This window comes from Anastrepha obliqua, chromosome 4 (assembly GCF_027943255.1).
Source record: "Anastrepha obliqua isolate idAnaObli1 chromosome 4, idAnaObli1_1.0, whole genome shotgun sequence".
Taxonomy (NCBI): domain Eukaryota; kingdom Metazoa; phylum Arthropoda; class Insecta; order Diptera; family Tephritidae; genus Anastrepha; species Anastrepha obliqua.
In genome coordinates, this window is record NC_072895.1 from 120,581,340 (window position 1) to 120,595,674 (window position 14,335).

Below are 14,335 nucleotides of genomic sequence, written 5' to 3' on the forward strand. Positions count from 1 at the left end.
GAATTTTTTAAGCTTATAAAAAAAAATCAATTTTTTGAAATTTCTACAGTGGTGTTACCCCTTAAGGAATGATTTCATTCACAAATAATAAATTAAAAATAGTTAAGTAAATTCTAAGAATAATCATGCAGGGCTGAACAAATCCAAACATATTTTAAGAATACCAAAAGACAAACATATGTTAACAAGAAAAAAACACAGACATATTTTAAGAAGAACAGAAGATAAACATTTGTTAAGAATAACAAAAGACAAACATTAATTAATCTAGAAAACCCATGTTTCTCACATTGTCAATTGTATGTTGCCTGTTCCCGTGTTGGAAAACCATCAGAATTGTTTGTATTGCCATTCACCAGGTAATGAAACAGAAAAAAATTGAGTATCATAAAGCATTACAATAAAAATAAAACAGATTAATTAAGATTCACTTGGATTAAAATAAAGCTATTACTGAAAATACCTACACACGTTTTATTCTTTATTATATGGGTTATTAACCCTATGTTAATAATAATAATAAATATTTATCTCTATGTTTTGTCATTGAAGCACCTTTAGGTTCCCACTATCACATTTCACACCTTTAGGTTCCCACTATCCCTTTAGATTATTTTTCAATCAGGTTTGGACCTTAGGGTTCCCCTCTTAGTTTGAAGCCCTCTGGCAAACATCCCAGTCGGGGTTTTTAGTGGGTCCCAAAAGGGTGACCAGAGTTCGTGGAAGCGAAGACACTTAGGTCACCCGAGATGACCCGTGCCACTCAACATTGAGAATAATTTATTGTATGCAAAAATCGTACAAAAGTGAAATTATGGGTAAAATACGCACGAACTTATGATTGACCAGATATTTTTTGGAAAAATAGCCAACATTTGCTTGGCTACGAAAATCTGACGGAAAACTATTAGAAAATGCAACCCAGCTTCACGTGAGCTGTCAAAATTGATTGAGCATATAACATTTAAAATGAAACAGATACAAAAACGCGCATTTGTTTTGGATAGAAAGAGAAAAATGTAGGAAATGGCTCTCACGTGCTTCGGCACTTTGAGCGCTCTTTACTACTTTCATGTGAATGTACTCAATGCCCCTCTTACTTGTTCCTCCAACCAATTAAATTTTTTCTTTGAATTGTGACAAATTGCATAAATTTGAGCAAATTTTCTAATGTTACAACATGCATTCCTTTTGAAAAACTGCAGTTTGAATATCGAATTTGTTATTGCTCATGCTTTGTTGATATTCGTTGAGAAATTAAAATTTTAGTGGTCACGCGCAGTTCGATGAGAGAATTTTTGTTCGTATACAAACATACACACATCCTAGTGCATTAAGTATGATGCGCGTGTGACATTTTCTACTGCTCAGCGTTCCCTTACCCCAACCCAGTGTTGCTTCTAAATTCTCTAGTCATATGACCAAATTTGTAATCATGTGAATGTAACAACTATATCCATTGGTAAGCGGCAATAAAATGGGTGTGAAGAGCATAGTCCTATAAAAGTTGTGTTTGTTAAGTGCGACAGCTGATGTGTATTGGGAGTTGACAACGCTACGCTACACAACGGGTAGAAGAACAGAAGGACAGAGTTTGACGTTCCGTTCAGTGCAGGAACTGAAATTAGAAATCAAAAATCACTCACAGTGTTGCCAGCGACCGAACCGACCAGTTCTTATTTGAACTCCTACGCTTTAGCAGCAGTTACCAGTCAAGACCCAAGAAAGGCCTAAAACTAACCACAAGTTAGTCAAGTGAGTGATGGAAAAATGTGTAATTTGTGAAGAATTAAAAAAAACTTACAATATTTACGGTCTGCGTAGTGTGTTGAAGTCGAAAAGTTAAAAAAAAATGAAATAAAGTAAAGTGAAGGGTGTTCATTGAATTTAGTTTGTAATGTTTGCTGAAAAGTGCTTTGTATGCCCACATGGTATGCTCAGAGTAGACGATAGTGTCGATTCACTTTGAAGATTGGCAGGGGAAATTAGAAAGAATACGCAAGCAAGGAGAGGCGTCAAAAATTGCCACGACATTTGTTGAAAGGCTACAAAAAGAAAGTGGCAAAAAGGAGCGCCGTTGCTTTGAACAGGAGTGAACTCAAAGAGTAATGACTCGATGCGAATGTGGTAAAAATAAATAACCACTAGCGACCAGCATCAATTTCGACTGATATTTACTGTTGCTGTTACTGTATTTGGGAAATTATTTTTTCAACAACCTTTCGGCTTGCTGTATTGCAATTTCTCTTTGTATCTGTCTTCCAGAATATTGGCAAAACAGATAAACAGACTCTCTTTAAATCTGTTACTTTCTATTCGTAAATTTGCTATTTCATTAATTGTGCCGCTGGTTTTATAAAAGGAACTCTGTTGAGTTGAGAGTCAGCCCTGCAGGCTATAAGGCGACAGCAGTCATAATCGAAGATAAATCGGCAAGTGTAGTAACGAATAAAAATTCGATAAAGTGTAAAATACAGCGGTACACAAACAGAGGCAGCAACAACTACGAGAAAGTACGAAAAATAGTACTTTTAGCACGAACACGCCGACGACAGAAGGTGACGACAACGTTGCCGACGTTAATGACGAGACAGAATAAAAAACGAGACGTAACGAAGCGAAACAATTGAAGAGAAAACGGCAAAAACAGTAGTCGACAAGCAGCAGTCACAGTGAAGAGCTCTGAAATTTGAAAAGTGCTATCAAGTAAAAACGCAAATAAATTTATAAATTCCTTCTTTGATTACAAAAGCAAGAAAATTATATATAAAAAGAAAATAAACTAATATTAAAGAAAGAAAATTTGCGTATAAATTCGCAATAATAGTACAGCAGAAACTCCCTTCAGCACACATACAAAAGAACCGAATTGAATATAAAAAGAAATAAAAAAAATTGTAAAAAACGAGTGCAAGCCCTATCGTAAAAATCAAATAAATTTTCTTTTTCGTAGAAAAACTTATAAAACACCCCGCACATACACCACAAAACAGAAATCATGTCTGATTCACAGAGCGATAACCCCATCTACGGACCCTTCTTCGGAGTTATGGGAGCAGCCTCAGCCATTATTTTCAGTGGTAAGTAACTTTGAAAGTAAAAATTTAATACAGGCACACTAACAGTCAGACGTAGTATCGGCACTGTTACCTTCCTACAACAGGCATTGGACCATTTGGCCATTAATGCCATCAGCCAACAGTTTTTCTGTTCCTTAGTTGGGTGACAATGGCCATGATGAGCTTTAGTAGCAGGCATCCCGTGGCAGCTGTATACATAGCAAAAAGGGAATACGTCAACAAAACTAAAAAGGCTTTGAACAATAGGGAACTCGGGTAAACATTGCATATGGTATGTCTAAATTTGAATCAAAGATTTCTTTTCATTACATATATATGAAAAGTATAAAAAAATAGCAAATTTTGGCAGATGGATAAAGAAAGATAGATGAAAGGAAAATGAAGGAAATTTGTAAGGCATGTACATATGTATGTATATAGTTAGTCAGTGAAAGGGCAGGGAGGTAGGACGAAAGAATTTATATATACGTATGTATACACATAAATGAGAATGGTTTTAATAGTGGGACGATATCAGGAAAGTAGAGGCGGAGCGGAGGGTATGCTGTATGATGAAAGAAATTAGGTTGCGTGTTGAAAGTTTCTCTCTCACTGAATTCGTACGGAAATAGTGGTTGAATGATTGCTCCAATATCATACTCATTGACCTTTACGGGAAAGGCTACTGCGGAAGTTTAAAAGGAAGGGAGAAATTCGCAGCATATTTTTTTTACGCAAAGTGTTGCGGATCCTTGGCTTGCGATGTAAAACGTAATGTAAGCTGAATGGGGTATTTATACAAAGTAATGTAATGTGTATATAAGAGAAGGCTTTAAGTGAGACTCTTCACGCATGACTTTTATATCCATATAACATAACAGTTTTTTGGGCTGCCAAGTAGTCCAAAGTAGTATTGGTATACAAAAAATTTACTATTCACTTAGCAAAATTTCGATTTAGGTTTTGTGAATCGAACGGAGTAAAATGAAAAATGAAAGACGTTATTAAGATTTAGTCATATGCATCCCCTTCCATTGCATGCTTGTATTGCATGTACAACAGTGCTCTCTAAATTGCCATTTGCATGCGCTCTCGTATAAGTTAAAAAGAGAAAACCAATTGTCAGATATTTGAATGAAAACGACAAGCAAGAGAGTAAGATAGAGAAAAGAGCATTTTTCTTGGGATATAATGAGTCAATAGAATAAGCGCCAAGGGGAGCTCAACTAACCAATAAATAAAACCACTGATAGAAAACCAGTTGGAATTGTGCTAGTGGATTTGTTCGTTGGATGTGGAGGGTGGTGCAAAATTTGAGGTTAAGCATGAATTGCGTACGGCAAAGTGCTCACCCACACAACCATATGCAATGCCGTTCAATTCTGAAAAGTCATGAGACACGCTCATGTTTCTTTGCCTTGGACAACGTTGCCATTGCGTACAATTCCTTGAGCATAAATATGGGTTTACATGTGTAAAAAACAAATAAACCATTTTTTTAATTAAACAGATTTTAAAGTATGTTTCATTACCCATTATAGCAGTCACGTGTTGATCCTTGATATCACAGCCATTTCATAAGGCCCTCGATAAGAAAGCAAACGTTGCATACAAATGTGCAAATTCAAGTAAAATTGGGCTATTTTTTAAGCTTGTAATGGTTTGAACCAAACTGTGTTAATAAATATTTAAAATATACGCTGTCAGTTAAATATCAGTACCTCAAATATAGTATTCAAAATGTTTTTTATTTTTATATAAAATTAACCGTTGGTATTAAAAATAACCAATTTGGTCACGAGACTCGTTTGCGTAATCGAGCCGGCCTATCCTCGTTCGTTTTCTTGCTCGTCTTATTTCTACCCTTAATTCCACAAATATCACATGACTAAATCTTTATTTTAACAAATTCAACTGATAACCATGTTTGATAAAGATACTGTGTTGTAGTTGGCATTACATGCACATTTGTCCTCATTTTTCATCTTTCGCCTGCCCACCTTTCTTAAAAAGTTAATTTACTTTGTAGGCGTTTGTTGACCGACTCAAGATTTATATTTTGTTATGCTTCTTTAAGTTGCATTTACGTAATAGAAAAATTACTAAAGTTAATTGAATATTAAGTCATTACTACTAGAAGTCATTACATGCACTCATATCTTTCAAGATGGGCGTTTCAATAATAGATCATTGGCTAACAACCTTATGCTAATATCCCATTAGATTCTTTTTATAATTAAATTTTTTGAAATGCTTTTTAAAGTTGCAAAATACTCGTAGATATCGAATTATAAGAAAAGCAGCATGTCTCCTCGTGCTTTACGTAAAACGATTTTGTATTGCCTGGTCTCGGTAGGTTATACAGTTGTATCGAGTCACATGAGTAACTGTTATCGTAGGTTACTATAATTTCCCACACACTCGTTTACTCGAATTTTGCTTTGTTTCTTACTTCGCTTACTATCATTCCTTTTTTCTTTGTCGTTCAATATTCCCTGCAATTGAGTCATTCACATGCACACAATGCATAAACATGCAAACAAAAGCTGCTTCGGATGTAATCGTTGAGCACATGATTTTTTTTGTTTTTGTTATTTTTAATGAATATAATAAGCTTTTTGTTTCCTCAATTCAGCTTATTATCTCGATCCTTCATAAGTACTTCTAATTATTTTTAGTATCGTGAAAACTGAAGAAAAGTGATGAAAAATATACATACATATGTATAATTGAGGATCAAGTTTTTTAAACGATAAAAACGAGGTTAATCCTGCCGCTTGACCATATGGGAGATCTTCAATGCTTATTTGCATGATGCTCTAAAATTTAAAATTACCTCCGTACAAAGGAATGTAGTTTTCTCAATTATCCTAGCAAATCTATTTCATTAATACTGTTGTTATTTCATCTGTAGAGGAGTTATATTATGTGCTCATAATTTTGAAAGGTTTCGTTTCATTGAACTTTTTACGTATGTATTTATATATGCCATGCCATCTGTTTTGCTTTATAGTTGTGTCTCATATTATTAACTTTCTTATCGCTTAAAGCGCGAGCGAACGCCCTTTTCGAACCATCAATGAGAATTACAATATGCGTTTTGTTTGCAGTACTTTTGAAGTTTTTTTTATAAATTAAAGTTATTCATTTAATTCGAATGGTATCACCACTGTTAAGTAGTTGGCACGTGATACGTGAGCAGTTATAGAATCAACTCTTTTTGGCTTAAAAACCGCAACGCCCACGAAAATGTTTGGGTTATATATATTATGCCAGCATGTCTAGACGCTTACGCGTTGATCGCTCTTTTTAATTTTGTATACGTTCCTCGTAATTTGCGAGCAACTCGTGTGTTCATCTTCATTATTTTTGTATTGTAGCATTCATCTTAGTCGTATGTAAGTGTGGAGGTATGTCGTCCACAAAGTTTCATAGCCTCCCTCCGGTTTGTGTTCGAAGAACAGAGAAATTCGCAATAAATTGCCATTGAGGCACGTACAGAATAGCATAACAATGACCTCCGTTGCTCAACGCTCTGGACACATTCTCTCGGATTGTTGGATACAGTTGCATCCGTATACAGTGTGTTAGAGAAAAACGTCATCATTCGAGATATAGTCAATAGAAATAGAGCGTACATATTTCATTTAGGGGAAAACGAAAAGGTCTGCTATGCTTACGCACGTCGCACTGGCACTTTTACACAACTCTATTTAATTTATTGCCGGGCATACATGATCGCTCAAATGTATTTATGTACGTACACGCATATACCTACACACATAATTGCTGTTTAATTCATTTATCATGTGTGTACTAATAAGAATGTGTGTTTTTTCTGAATTCAATGCCAGCGTGCTTTAAAAATATTTGACTCGTATTTAAAGTCGGAGAATCGATTCGTCTTTTTATTCCAATCGATTCATATAAATACATATTATGTATAAATATGTGCAAATACATACATATGTACTGCATAATTCATGTTCTCGTTCAGTTTTAATAACCCTAAGGTTTTTAATCAAACTTTAATGAATAACTTTGGCATAACTTTTACAGTGTCCAAAAAGTGTATTCGCTTGTAGCATCGCCATGTTTGCCATACTTAACGTGTGCAAATTCATATACTGAAATAGTGACAGCGTAAATGTGCAAGAATCCCAAATGAAAAGTACCACCTACCACCTGCTTCTAAATTGTTCATGAGATTCATACATATGTATATCTATGGTTTTTATTATGATGCGCATTTGCAAATTTTTATTTTTTAGTTTATCGATTTCATGCTTGCATTCTTTTCTTCAGCTTGGTGGGCTCTCAGTTAATTTGCATATTAAATATTTTACTATTCCTGTGTTGATAAGATTAGCTCTCGCGTTTGCTGAAATTCTGTAGTATTTTCATTTACTTTTCTCTTGCACGATTTTTGCTTTTTGTCGGTGCTCCTTCATTTCATACTTTTTTGTTTGTTTTATTATGTCTGCTGTTTTTAACTATACTCTCTACATTGGGTATACGAAAAGCAACGTTAGTGCGTCTGTATGCTTTTGTGCTCAACTGTGACGTAAAATGTTTTTAAATATGAATTCTATTAAAACAAATCGCAAAAAATAAAAGTATGTTTCATTGTTGTTTTATTGGCACCGATTTTTTTCCTTTGCCGTTGTGCGCTAGCCTGTTTTTGTTTTACATGCACTGGCTGTTTCAATGCAGCTTTGTTGTTATAGTATTGCCGTTTGTTTTGTAATACATTAACATGTTTTTAATGCTCTATTTTGATTTCTTATAACATATCACATAATTTGCTTTGACTTCCAACTAATTAATATTAGTTCATCAGTTCATTAGTTCATTAAGCCTTATGCGCTATTTGGACATTTGTAATATATCTTGACCAGAGCTGTGGAGTGTGAAGCCATTTGCAGTTCGAAGTCGCTAATTAATTTTTAAATATTCACTTACTCAAAGGAAATATGAATTCACACATGGACGCATTCAAAGCAAGAATGAAACGAAGCTCAAATAAACTTTTATAACAATGGAGGGGCATTTGGAGGAATGTGTGTAAATTCATTCATTCAGCACTAATAATCTAAAACCACTTTTGAATTGGAAAAAAATATATGCCATATTGCATTTCTTGTTCATGGTGTCCCAAAAGCTATAAACAAAAAATATTTTATTGTAAATAACACATAACTACTTAATTACACTGTTTTATATAATAGCCGTAGTACTGGTCGATACATTCTAGCATGATTGGCAGTGACGCTATAGCATTCGCATGCTCTACTGAATGTTTTTCTTCTACTAAATAACATCCTAAATATTAATAAACATTTTTCAATTCTTCCGAAAAGTGGTTCTTATTTCTTATCTATATTTACAATCAAACAATGTGGTTTAAATACCCACTGCGCTGATCTTGTCATCTATTTGTTAAGAGGCAATTGAGTAGAGTTAAAGTGAAATTTGCTAAATGCACATAAAGTGAATTCGTACCTTTTCCAGCCGGAATAATTAAAGCTACCTTCATAAGTAGAAATTTATCAAAATCCATCGGCAAAATTCATATAATTTGAACGCGTCAATGGTTGTACCCAGTCAAACGGGTTTCACGTGCAGTGTTGCTTAATTTATAACTCTGCTGTTTGTTTGTGTGCACAAATATGACCTGAAACATTATATTCAATAAAAGAAAAAAGTGGTATTGGCAACTTGAAACTTATTCGAATAAGAGAACCCGATAAATCGCACAATTAGTAAAGTCATTGCGCTACCCAATAAAAGCTAAGCTTCTGCCGTGCAATCGTTATGAAAACTTGGCTTTTCGAGGCTATTCGTCGTTTCGTACGACGGCCAAAGCCAAGTGCCACTGACATACTAATTTTACTTTCAAATTTCATTATTCAAAAACGAATATTACTGACTAACAAACACGTATGTATAGTATGTATATGCATACATGTACGATTATGTGTGGTTTTGTAAAGACAAACCGGCGATTCTAGTAGTATTAGCACAAGTGATTTAGTGATGGTAGAGGCGGTAAGCAAAAAACAGAGACTGGGCTGGCTGTTGCAAAAACGCGCATTGAAGTCCCAATGCAATAATTCAATTCATTTCAGTACAGCTTATTATTGACAGCTTTTGTTGGGATGTACTTGTACTCAGTGTTTGCTTATGTATGAAGATCAGTTCAATTATATGCAATTGTGGCATTCCTCCAATAAAAATATGCATGAAAAATACACATATACTTATTTCTTCGTACAATGCACTAGATAAAATGGTGAAGTTCTCGAAGTAGTTGCAATATTTTCTCTCTGTGAATAATTGATGGCTTCGTTTCATTTTATCTAGATTTGATCGCGCGATAAGAGCTTATTCCAAAAAAGGAAATATACATAGTTTGAAAATGTGTTAACACAATATTGTGTGTGCCTCACATTTGGTATGTCAAGGTACATAGCAAAAATCGAACAGTCAAGTGCAAAGCTTTTTCTTTCCCACCCCTCAATATCTAGCAATAAGTTTCGATGCTTTTCCGTAAAATTTTGACAGCTAGCAAAAAGTACGCACGTAATTGCTATTATATTATCACGGCTTGTGTTAATAATTAGCATGAAATCACATGACGGTCGTTATATTTCATGATTACCTGACTGTTATTGTCGCTTTTACTCCCAACTTCACCCTGCGTTGTTGGCAACTAGTGATACGCCACACGTAAATACTGCGATCGTTCCGCTTTTAAGTGGTAGTGTGAATGCGTGTGTATGTTCGAGAGGCGAGAGGCATAAGCAAATCAAATGTCGGTTTTCTGATCATTGTCAATATGTACATACATATGTATGTGTGTACATATTTGTTCGATGCTATGTTCCAATTGGGGAAAATGTCCTTCAAGCTGAGTTAATTTTGTTAGCAGTACATATTAATGTCGTTTTATATATATTGTAAATACATAAGCACTCGATATTTGCTGAATGTACATATACATATATGTATATACATTTATTTATCTGTGTAAATAATATTCAACTCCATTTTACGCGTATTTTTGTTCGGCTGCCAGCTATATTTCAAGCTTTGAATGTCTACTGACGTTCGCTCAGCGGCTGGTTTGTGCAACGTTAATTAATTTGTTGTGTTTTCTCGCTATTGGCTGTAACCGGTTATTTCTCATTTTTTATAAGATTTTTATATACATATACGATATGTATATATACATTTATCCGATATATGCGGTCGCGTATTCTTAATTAGAATTTCTGAATTCATTGGTATGCTCGTAAGCAAGCATTTATTATCTGGTCGCAGAAAAATTACCCGAATAAAATCGATGATTCATTCGTTTATTTTAAATACAAAATATTCCTTATTTTTTTATGAGAACAATTTTGCTGTGGCTTTGTTCTGGAAGTCCCTCATTCTTAATTTTACTGCTTTATGATTTTCTAGAAGTGAATGCTTATCAAAAACATTGCATTCTTATCTTGGTTTGCAAGGTAAATCTGTACTTCAGTACTTACTCTGGTCTCCAACTCTCTCATTATTGAATCATGCGCTTTTGCAGAGGCAAAGGCACAGACATTTCAAATTTCAGGCATTTCTTTGGGATTTTTTTTAACAGCTTTTCTGCCATTTCTCAAAAGCCACTTCGGTTCTGCTTTTTTTTTAACAAATTGAGGCGACCTTATCTCTATTCAAACAAGTACACTCGTATCTGCTTTACGAGTATAAGTATGATATCTGTGTTTGTATTTGTACTACTTACTTATATATAAATAGTTACCAGTACCTCAAGTTTTTATTTTACTATTTCATTTGTCACTTCTGTTTGTTTTAGGAGTTGCTTAATGATTGCGCAAGCTTTTTTCTTTAATTGTATGCCTGTCATGTGACCAAAATGAATTCGGTAATTGGAAGAAGTTGTATAGTGCCGAAAAATAAATACCTTAGTACCTAATGCCTGATTCATTAAGAATTATTGATTCGGCATTTTGGCCACTTAAGTTTTTGCTTTTAACCACAACAAGCTTTATGATGCGTTCTAAAGCAAATTTTTTTAAAAATAATTTCAAGTTTTTTTTTTTGTTTTACAAAACATTTATTTAATCCAAGGAGAACCTTCTTCAAACAAATCATTTGCACAACTTGAAAGCATGCCAAAGGGAAGTGTGAATGGGATAACTAATACACCCATTTCCGTTTTAGTGTCAAATGATGAAAACTGGTGAAAAATCTGACCTAAATATGTAGGGCTTTCTAGGGTAAACTTTTATTTAGCCAGCCTTCACTAGCCGTTTCCCACGGCAGTCGGTTTTACAGTAACAGAACGACCCGGATTCACATCTACGGTCACTTCAGCAGCATTCCCCATGCATGTATGGGGAATGTTTAAGCAGCTATAACAACAACTAAATTGCTTTTGTTCAAATTGTATATAATTGATCTTTTCATTTCTGTATCGAACAGAGGGCCTCGTAGTAGTGGGCCTTTAGAGGTACGAATGTTATAACTCTGTTTCAAGTTGTTGTTTTTTGTTTTTTCAAAAACTAAAGTACCTGAATTGGTAAAAAGATTTGTGCGTTTGCCAACGAATACTTGAAGGTAGGTCCAACTCAAAACCATACGTATTATTTTAGACAATTTGTATTCGATGCTTTCTTCCCGTTTGCGTACTTTTTCAAGGCTTAAAAAAGTGCCTTTGACTGTAATAATTCTTGAATTTATGTATATACGAGTATAATAGAGCTTTTAAATTATTTCTATCCTTCGTATTTTTTGTAGCTCTGGGAGCCGCCTATGGTACCGCCAAATCAGGAACTGGTATCGCTGCCATGTCAGTGATGCGACCAGAATTGATCATGAAATCCATCATTCCCGTTGTCATGGCTGGTATTATTGCCATTTACGGTTTGGTCGTAGCTGTCCTTATTGCTGGTGCTTTGGAACAACCTTCAGATTACTCACTGTTCAAGTAAGTTATAGTGCGCTTTAACTTGCTCAACTCTACAGACCGTTTATTCCGGCATATTTATGTTATTATTTTTATTTCTCTTCAATGTCCTCCAGGGGTTTCATTCATTTGGGTGCCGGTCTATCGGTAGGTTTCTCTGGTTTAGCGGCCGGTTTTGCGATCGGTATTGTTGGTGATGCTGGTGTAAGAGGTACAGCACAACAGCCGCGTCTGTTCGTCGGTATGATTTTGATTCTTATTTTCGCTGAAGTATTGGGTCTGTACGGTCTTATTGTTGCCATTTACTTGTACACAAAATAAATCAATTCAACAATTACAACAAAAACAAATCCAACATCCACATCAAATAAAGCAACAAAATGCAAACAAATCAACCAACCAAACAATCATTAAAATGCAACAAGCAACATCATCAAAGAAATTTGTAATAATATAAACGCAGCAACAACCAAAAACAAAGTGGAAGCGAGAAAGATCACCAACAAGATTTACAGAAAAAGCAGCTGTCAAGCAAAGATGAAAACAGCAGTAGCTGATCTCCCAAAGCTGAAAGAATTGGTTGCACAGAGCCAAAGAAAAAATTCAACAAATGAATGGCTGGTTTAGTATTGAAATATTCGTAACATCGAATAAGGGAAGAGATGAATCGTTGCACAAATATTGAATTACAAAATGTGCAACATTCGATATTATGCAGCGGGATATGCGTCGAGCCAAAAAACTGTTTCGTCTCTATGTATGTTTATATTACCATTACCCAGCTTGATTCTATTTATGTTACGTTACTTTGTGATTTTAATTTATTTTCGGGGAGCTAAGACCATTATCGACAACAACAAAAACTCAACAATTTATATTTGTATATACATAAAGTAACCAAGTGTTAAACTAAAAAGAAAGATTGGGTCTATTTTTTTCGCCGCGATGAAAGCAAGGAAGCAAAGTAACCACGTAAATGTTATTAATATTTCAACACATAAATCGTTACAAATAACAACGCTAGTAGGTTACCTCAAAGCGTGTTAGATCGCAACAATCGACGCTGCCAATTGTTTTTTTGTTAATTTTCCGTATTTTGTTAAAAAAAAAAAAAACAAAAAGAAAAAAAAACGTTTTCTGCTGTAAGATTTGAAAAAACTTTCTCTTTTCGCGTTTTTTGCGTTTATATTAACAACGATTTTCTTTTTTGTTAATGTTTTTTCTGATATTTCTTTTTTTGTTTTTTGTGTAATTATAATTATAAATATTTTCAACAACGTTTATTGTTGTTATTTAAAGAAAAACTTGCGTATTCAAAGTAGAAAGAAAGCAAAAACACTACAACCAAAAGCAGTAAAAGTTTAAAAAGCAAATGGGAATGGAATCAACCAACCAACAAACTTATTAAATAAAATGTACATGTAAATTTAAATTTAAAATTAATATTAAAATTAATTAAACTTAAATAAAGCAAACAAAGAAACAGTATATAGTTAAAAATATTAAATAATTAGTGAGAAACCACCAACAAAGCAACAACAAAGACAACCATTAAATGAATAAAACCACCACCACCATAAACAACAAAATGAGAACGCTTAACTGAAAACTGAGGCGACTGCAATTTGGATGCTGGAAAAAGTGGGGCGTGATCATGACAAAAAGTACACTGAACCGTAAAATTTATTGATTTTCTATTGGTATATTCACACACTTCTCAACGGGACGCTTGCGTACATCGCATTATAAACAACACACACACACACACATCGAAGAGAAGGTTGTTTAGCAGCAACTATATGCGGCCCAAAAATTTGTAACCACCACTTCAAGCCTACTTTTAGGCGGTACAATTTTTCTTATGAATATACTCTACACTCCACATCTTCGTTTGCGGTTCGCATGATATCTTTTTGTTGCATTGATTGAAGGGAAGACCACATTGTTGAGAACGAACAACTGCTCGTCAAAATTAACGCAAAATAACTATAAAACTATAAAAATAACAAAAGGACGAACTTTTACAACCAACAGCCATCTAAAAAGGAAACACACACATCTATGCAAAATAAAGGAATAATTGAAACAACATCGATATACCCAAAAACATCAAAACACACGCCAACACACACACACACTGTAACTAAGTCCCTATATATGTGTTTTTATTTTTAATTATTGTTCAATTTGTAAGAACTATTATTAATAATAATTATATTATATTTCTTTTTTTGTGATAAGCTTAAATGGAAGTTGATTATGAAACATTTGAAATTTTGAAGCGAAAACGTAAAAACTAAACTAAATTAAT

General features: G+C 34.1%; 1 protein-coding gene across 3 annotated transcripts; it reads left to right on the forward strand.

Annotated features, from left to right (window-relative positions):
• The first annotated feature begins 1,615 nt into the window (after positions 1-1,615).
• On the forward strand, positions 1,616-13,512 carry LOC129244916 (V-type proton ATPase 16 kDa proteolipid subunit c). 3 transcript variants are annotated; one of them, XM_054882822.1, is made up of 4 exons: positions 1,616-1,755; positions 2,954-3,080; positions 11,856-12,045; positions 12,141-13,512. In XM_054882822.1, exons 2-4 carry the CDS (start codon positions 2,999-3,001, stop codon positions 12,343-12,345), a joined length of 477 nt encoding a protein of 158 aa, XP_054738797.1. In that variant the 5' UTR covers positions 1,616-1,755; positions 2,954-2,998; the 3' UTR covers positions 12,346-13,512. The 3 variants fall into 3 exon arrangements, with proteins under 3 accessions (XP_054738797.1, XP_054738798.1, XP_054738799.1); XM_054882823.1 differs by lacking the exon at positions 1,616-1,755 and adding an exon at positions 2,590-2,706; XM_054882824.1 differs by lacking the exon at positions 1,616-1,755 and adding an exon at positions 2,742-2,897.
• Positions 13,513-14,335: the final 823 nt, after the last annotated feature.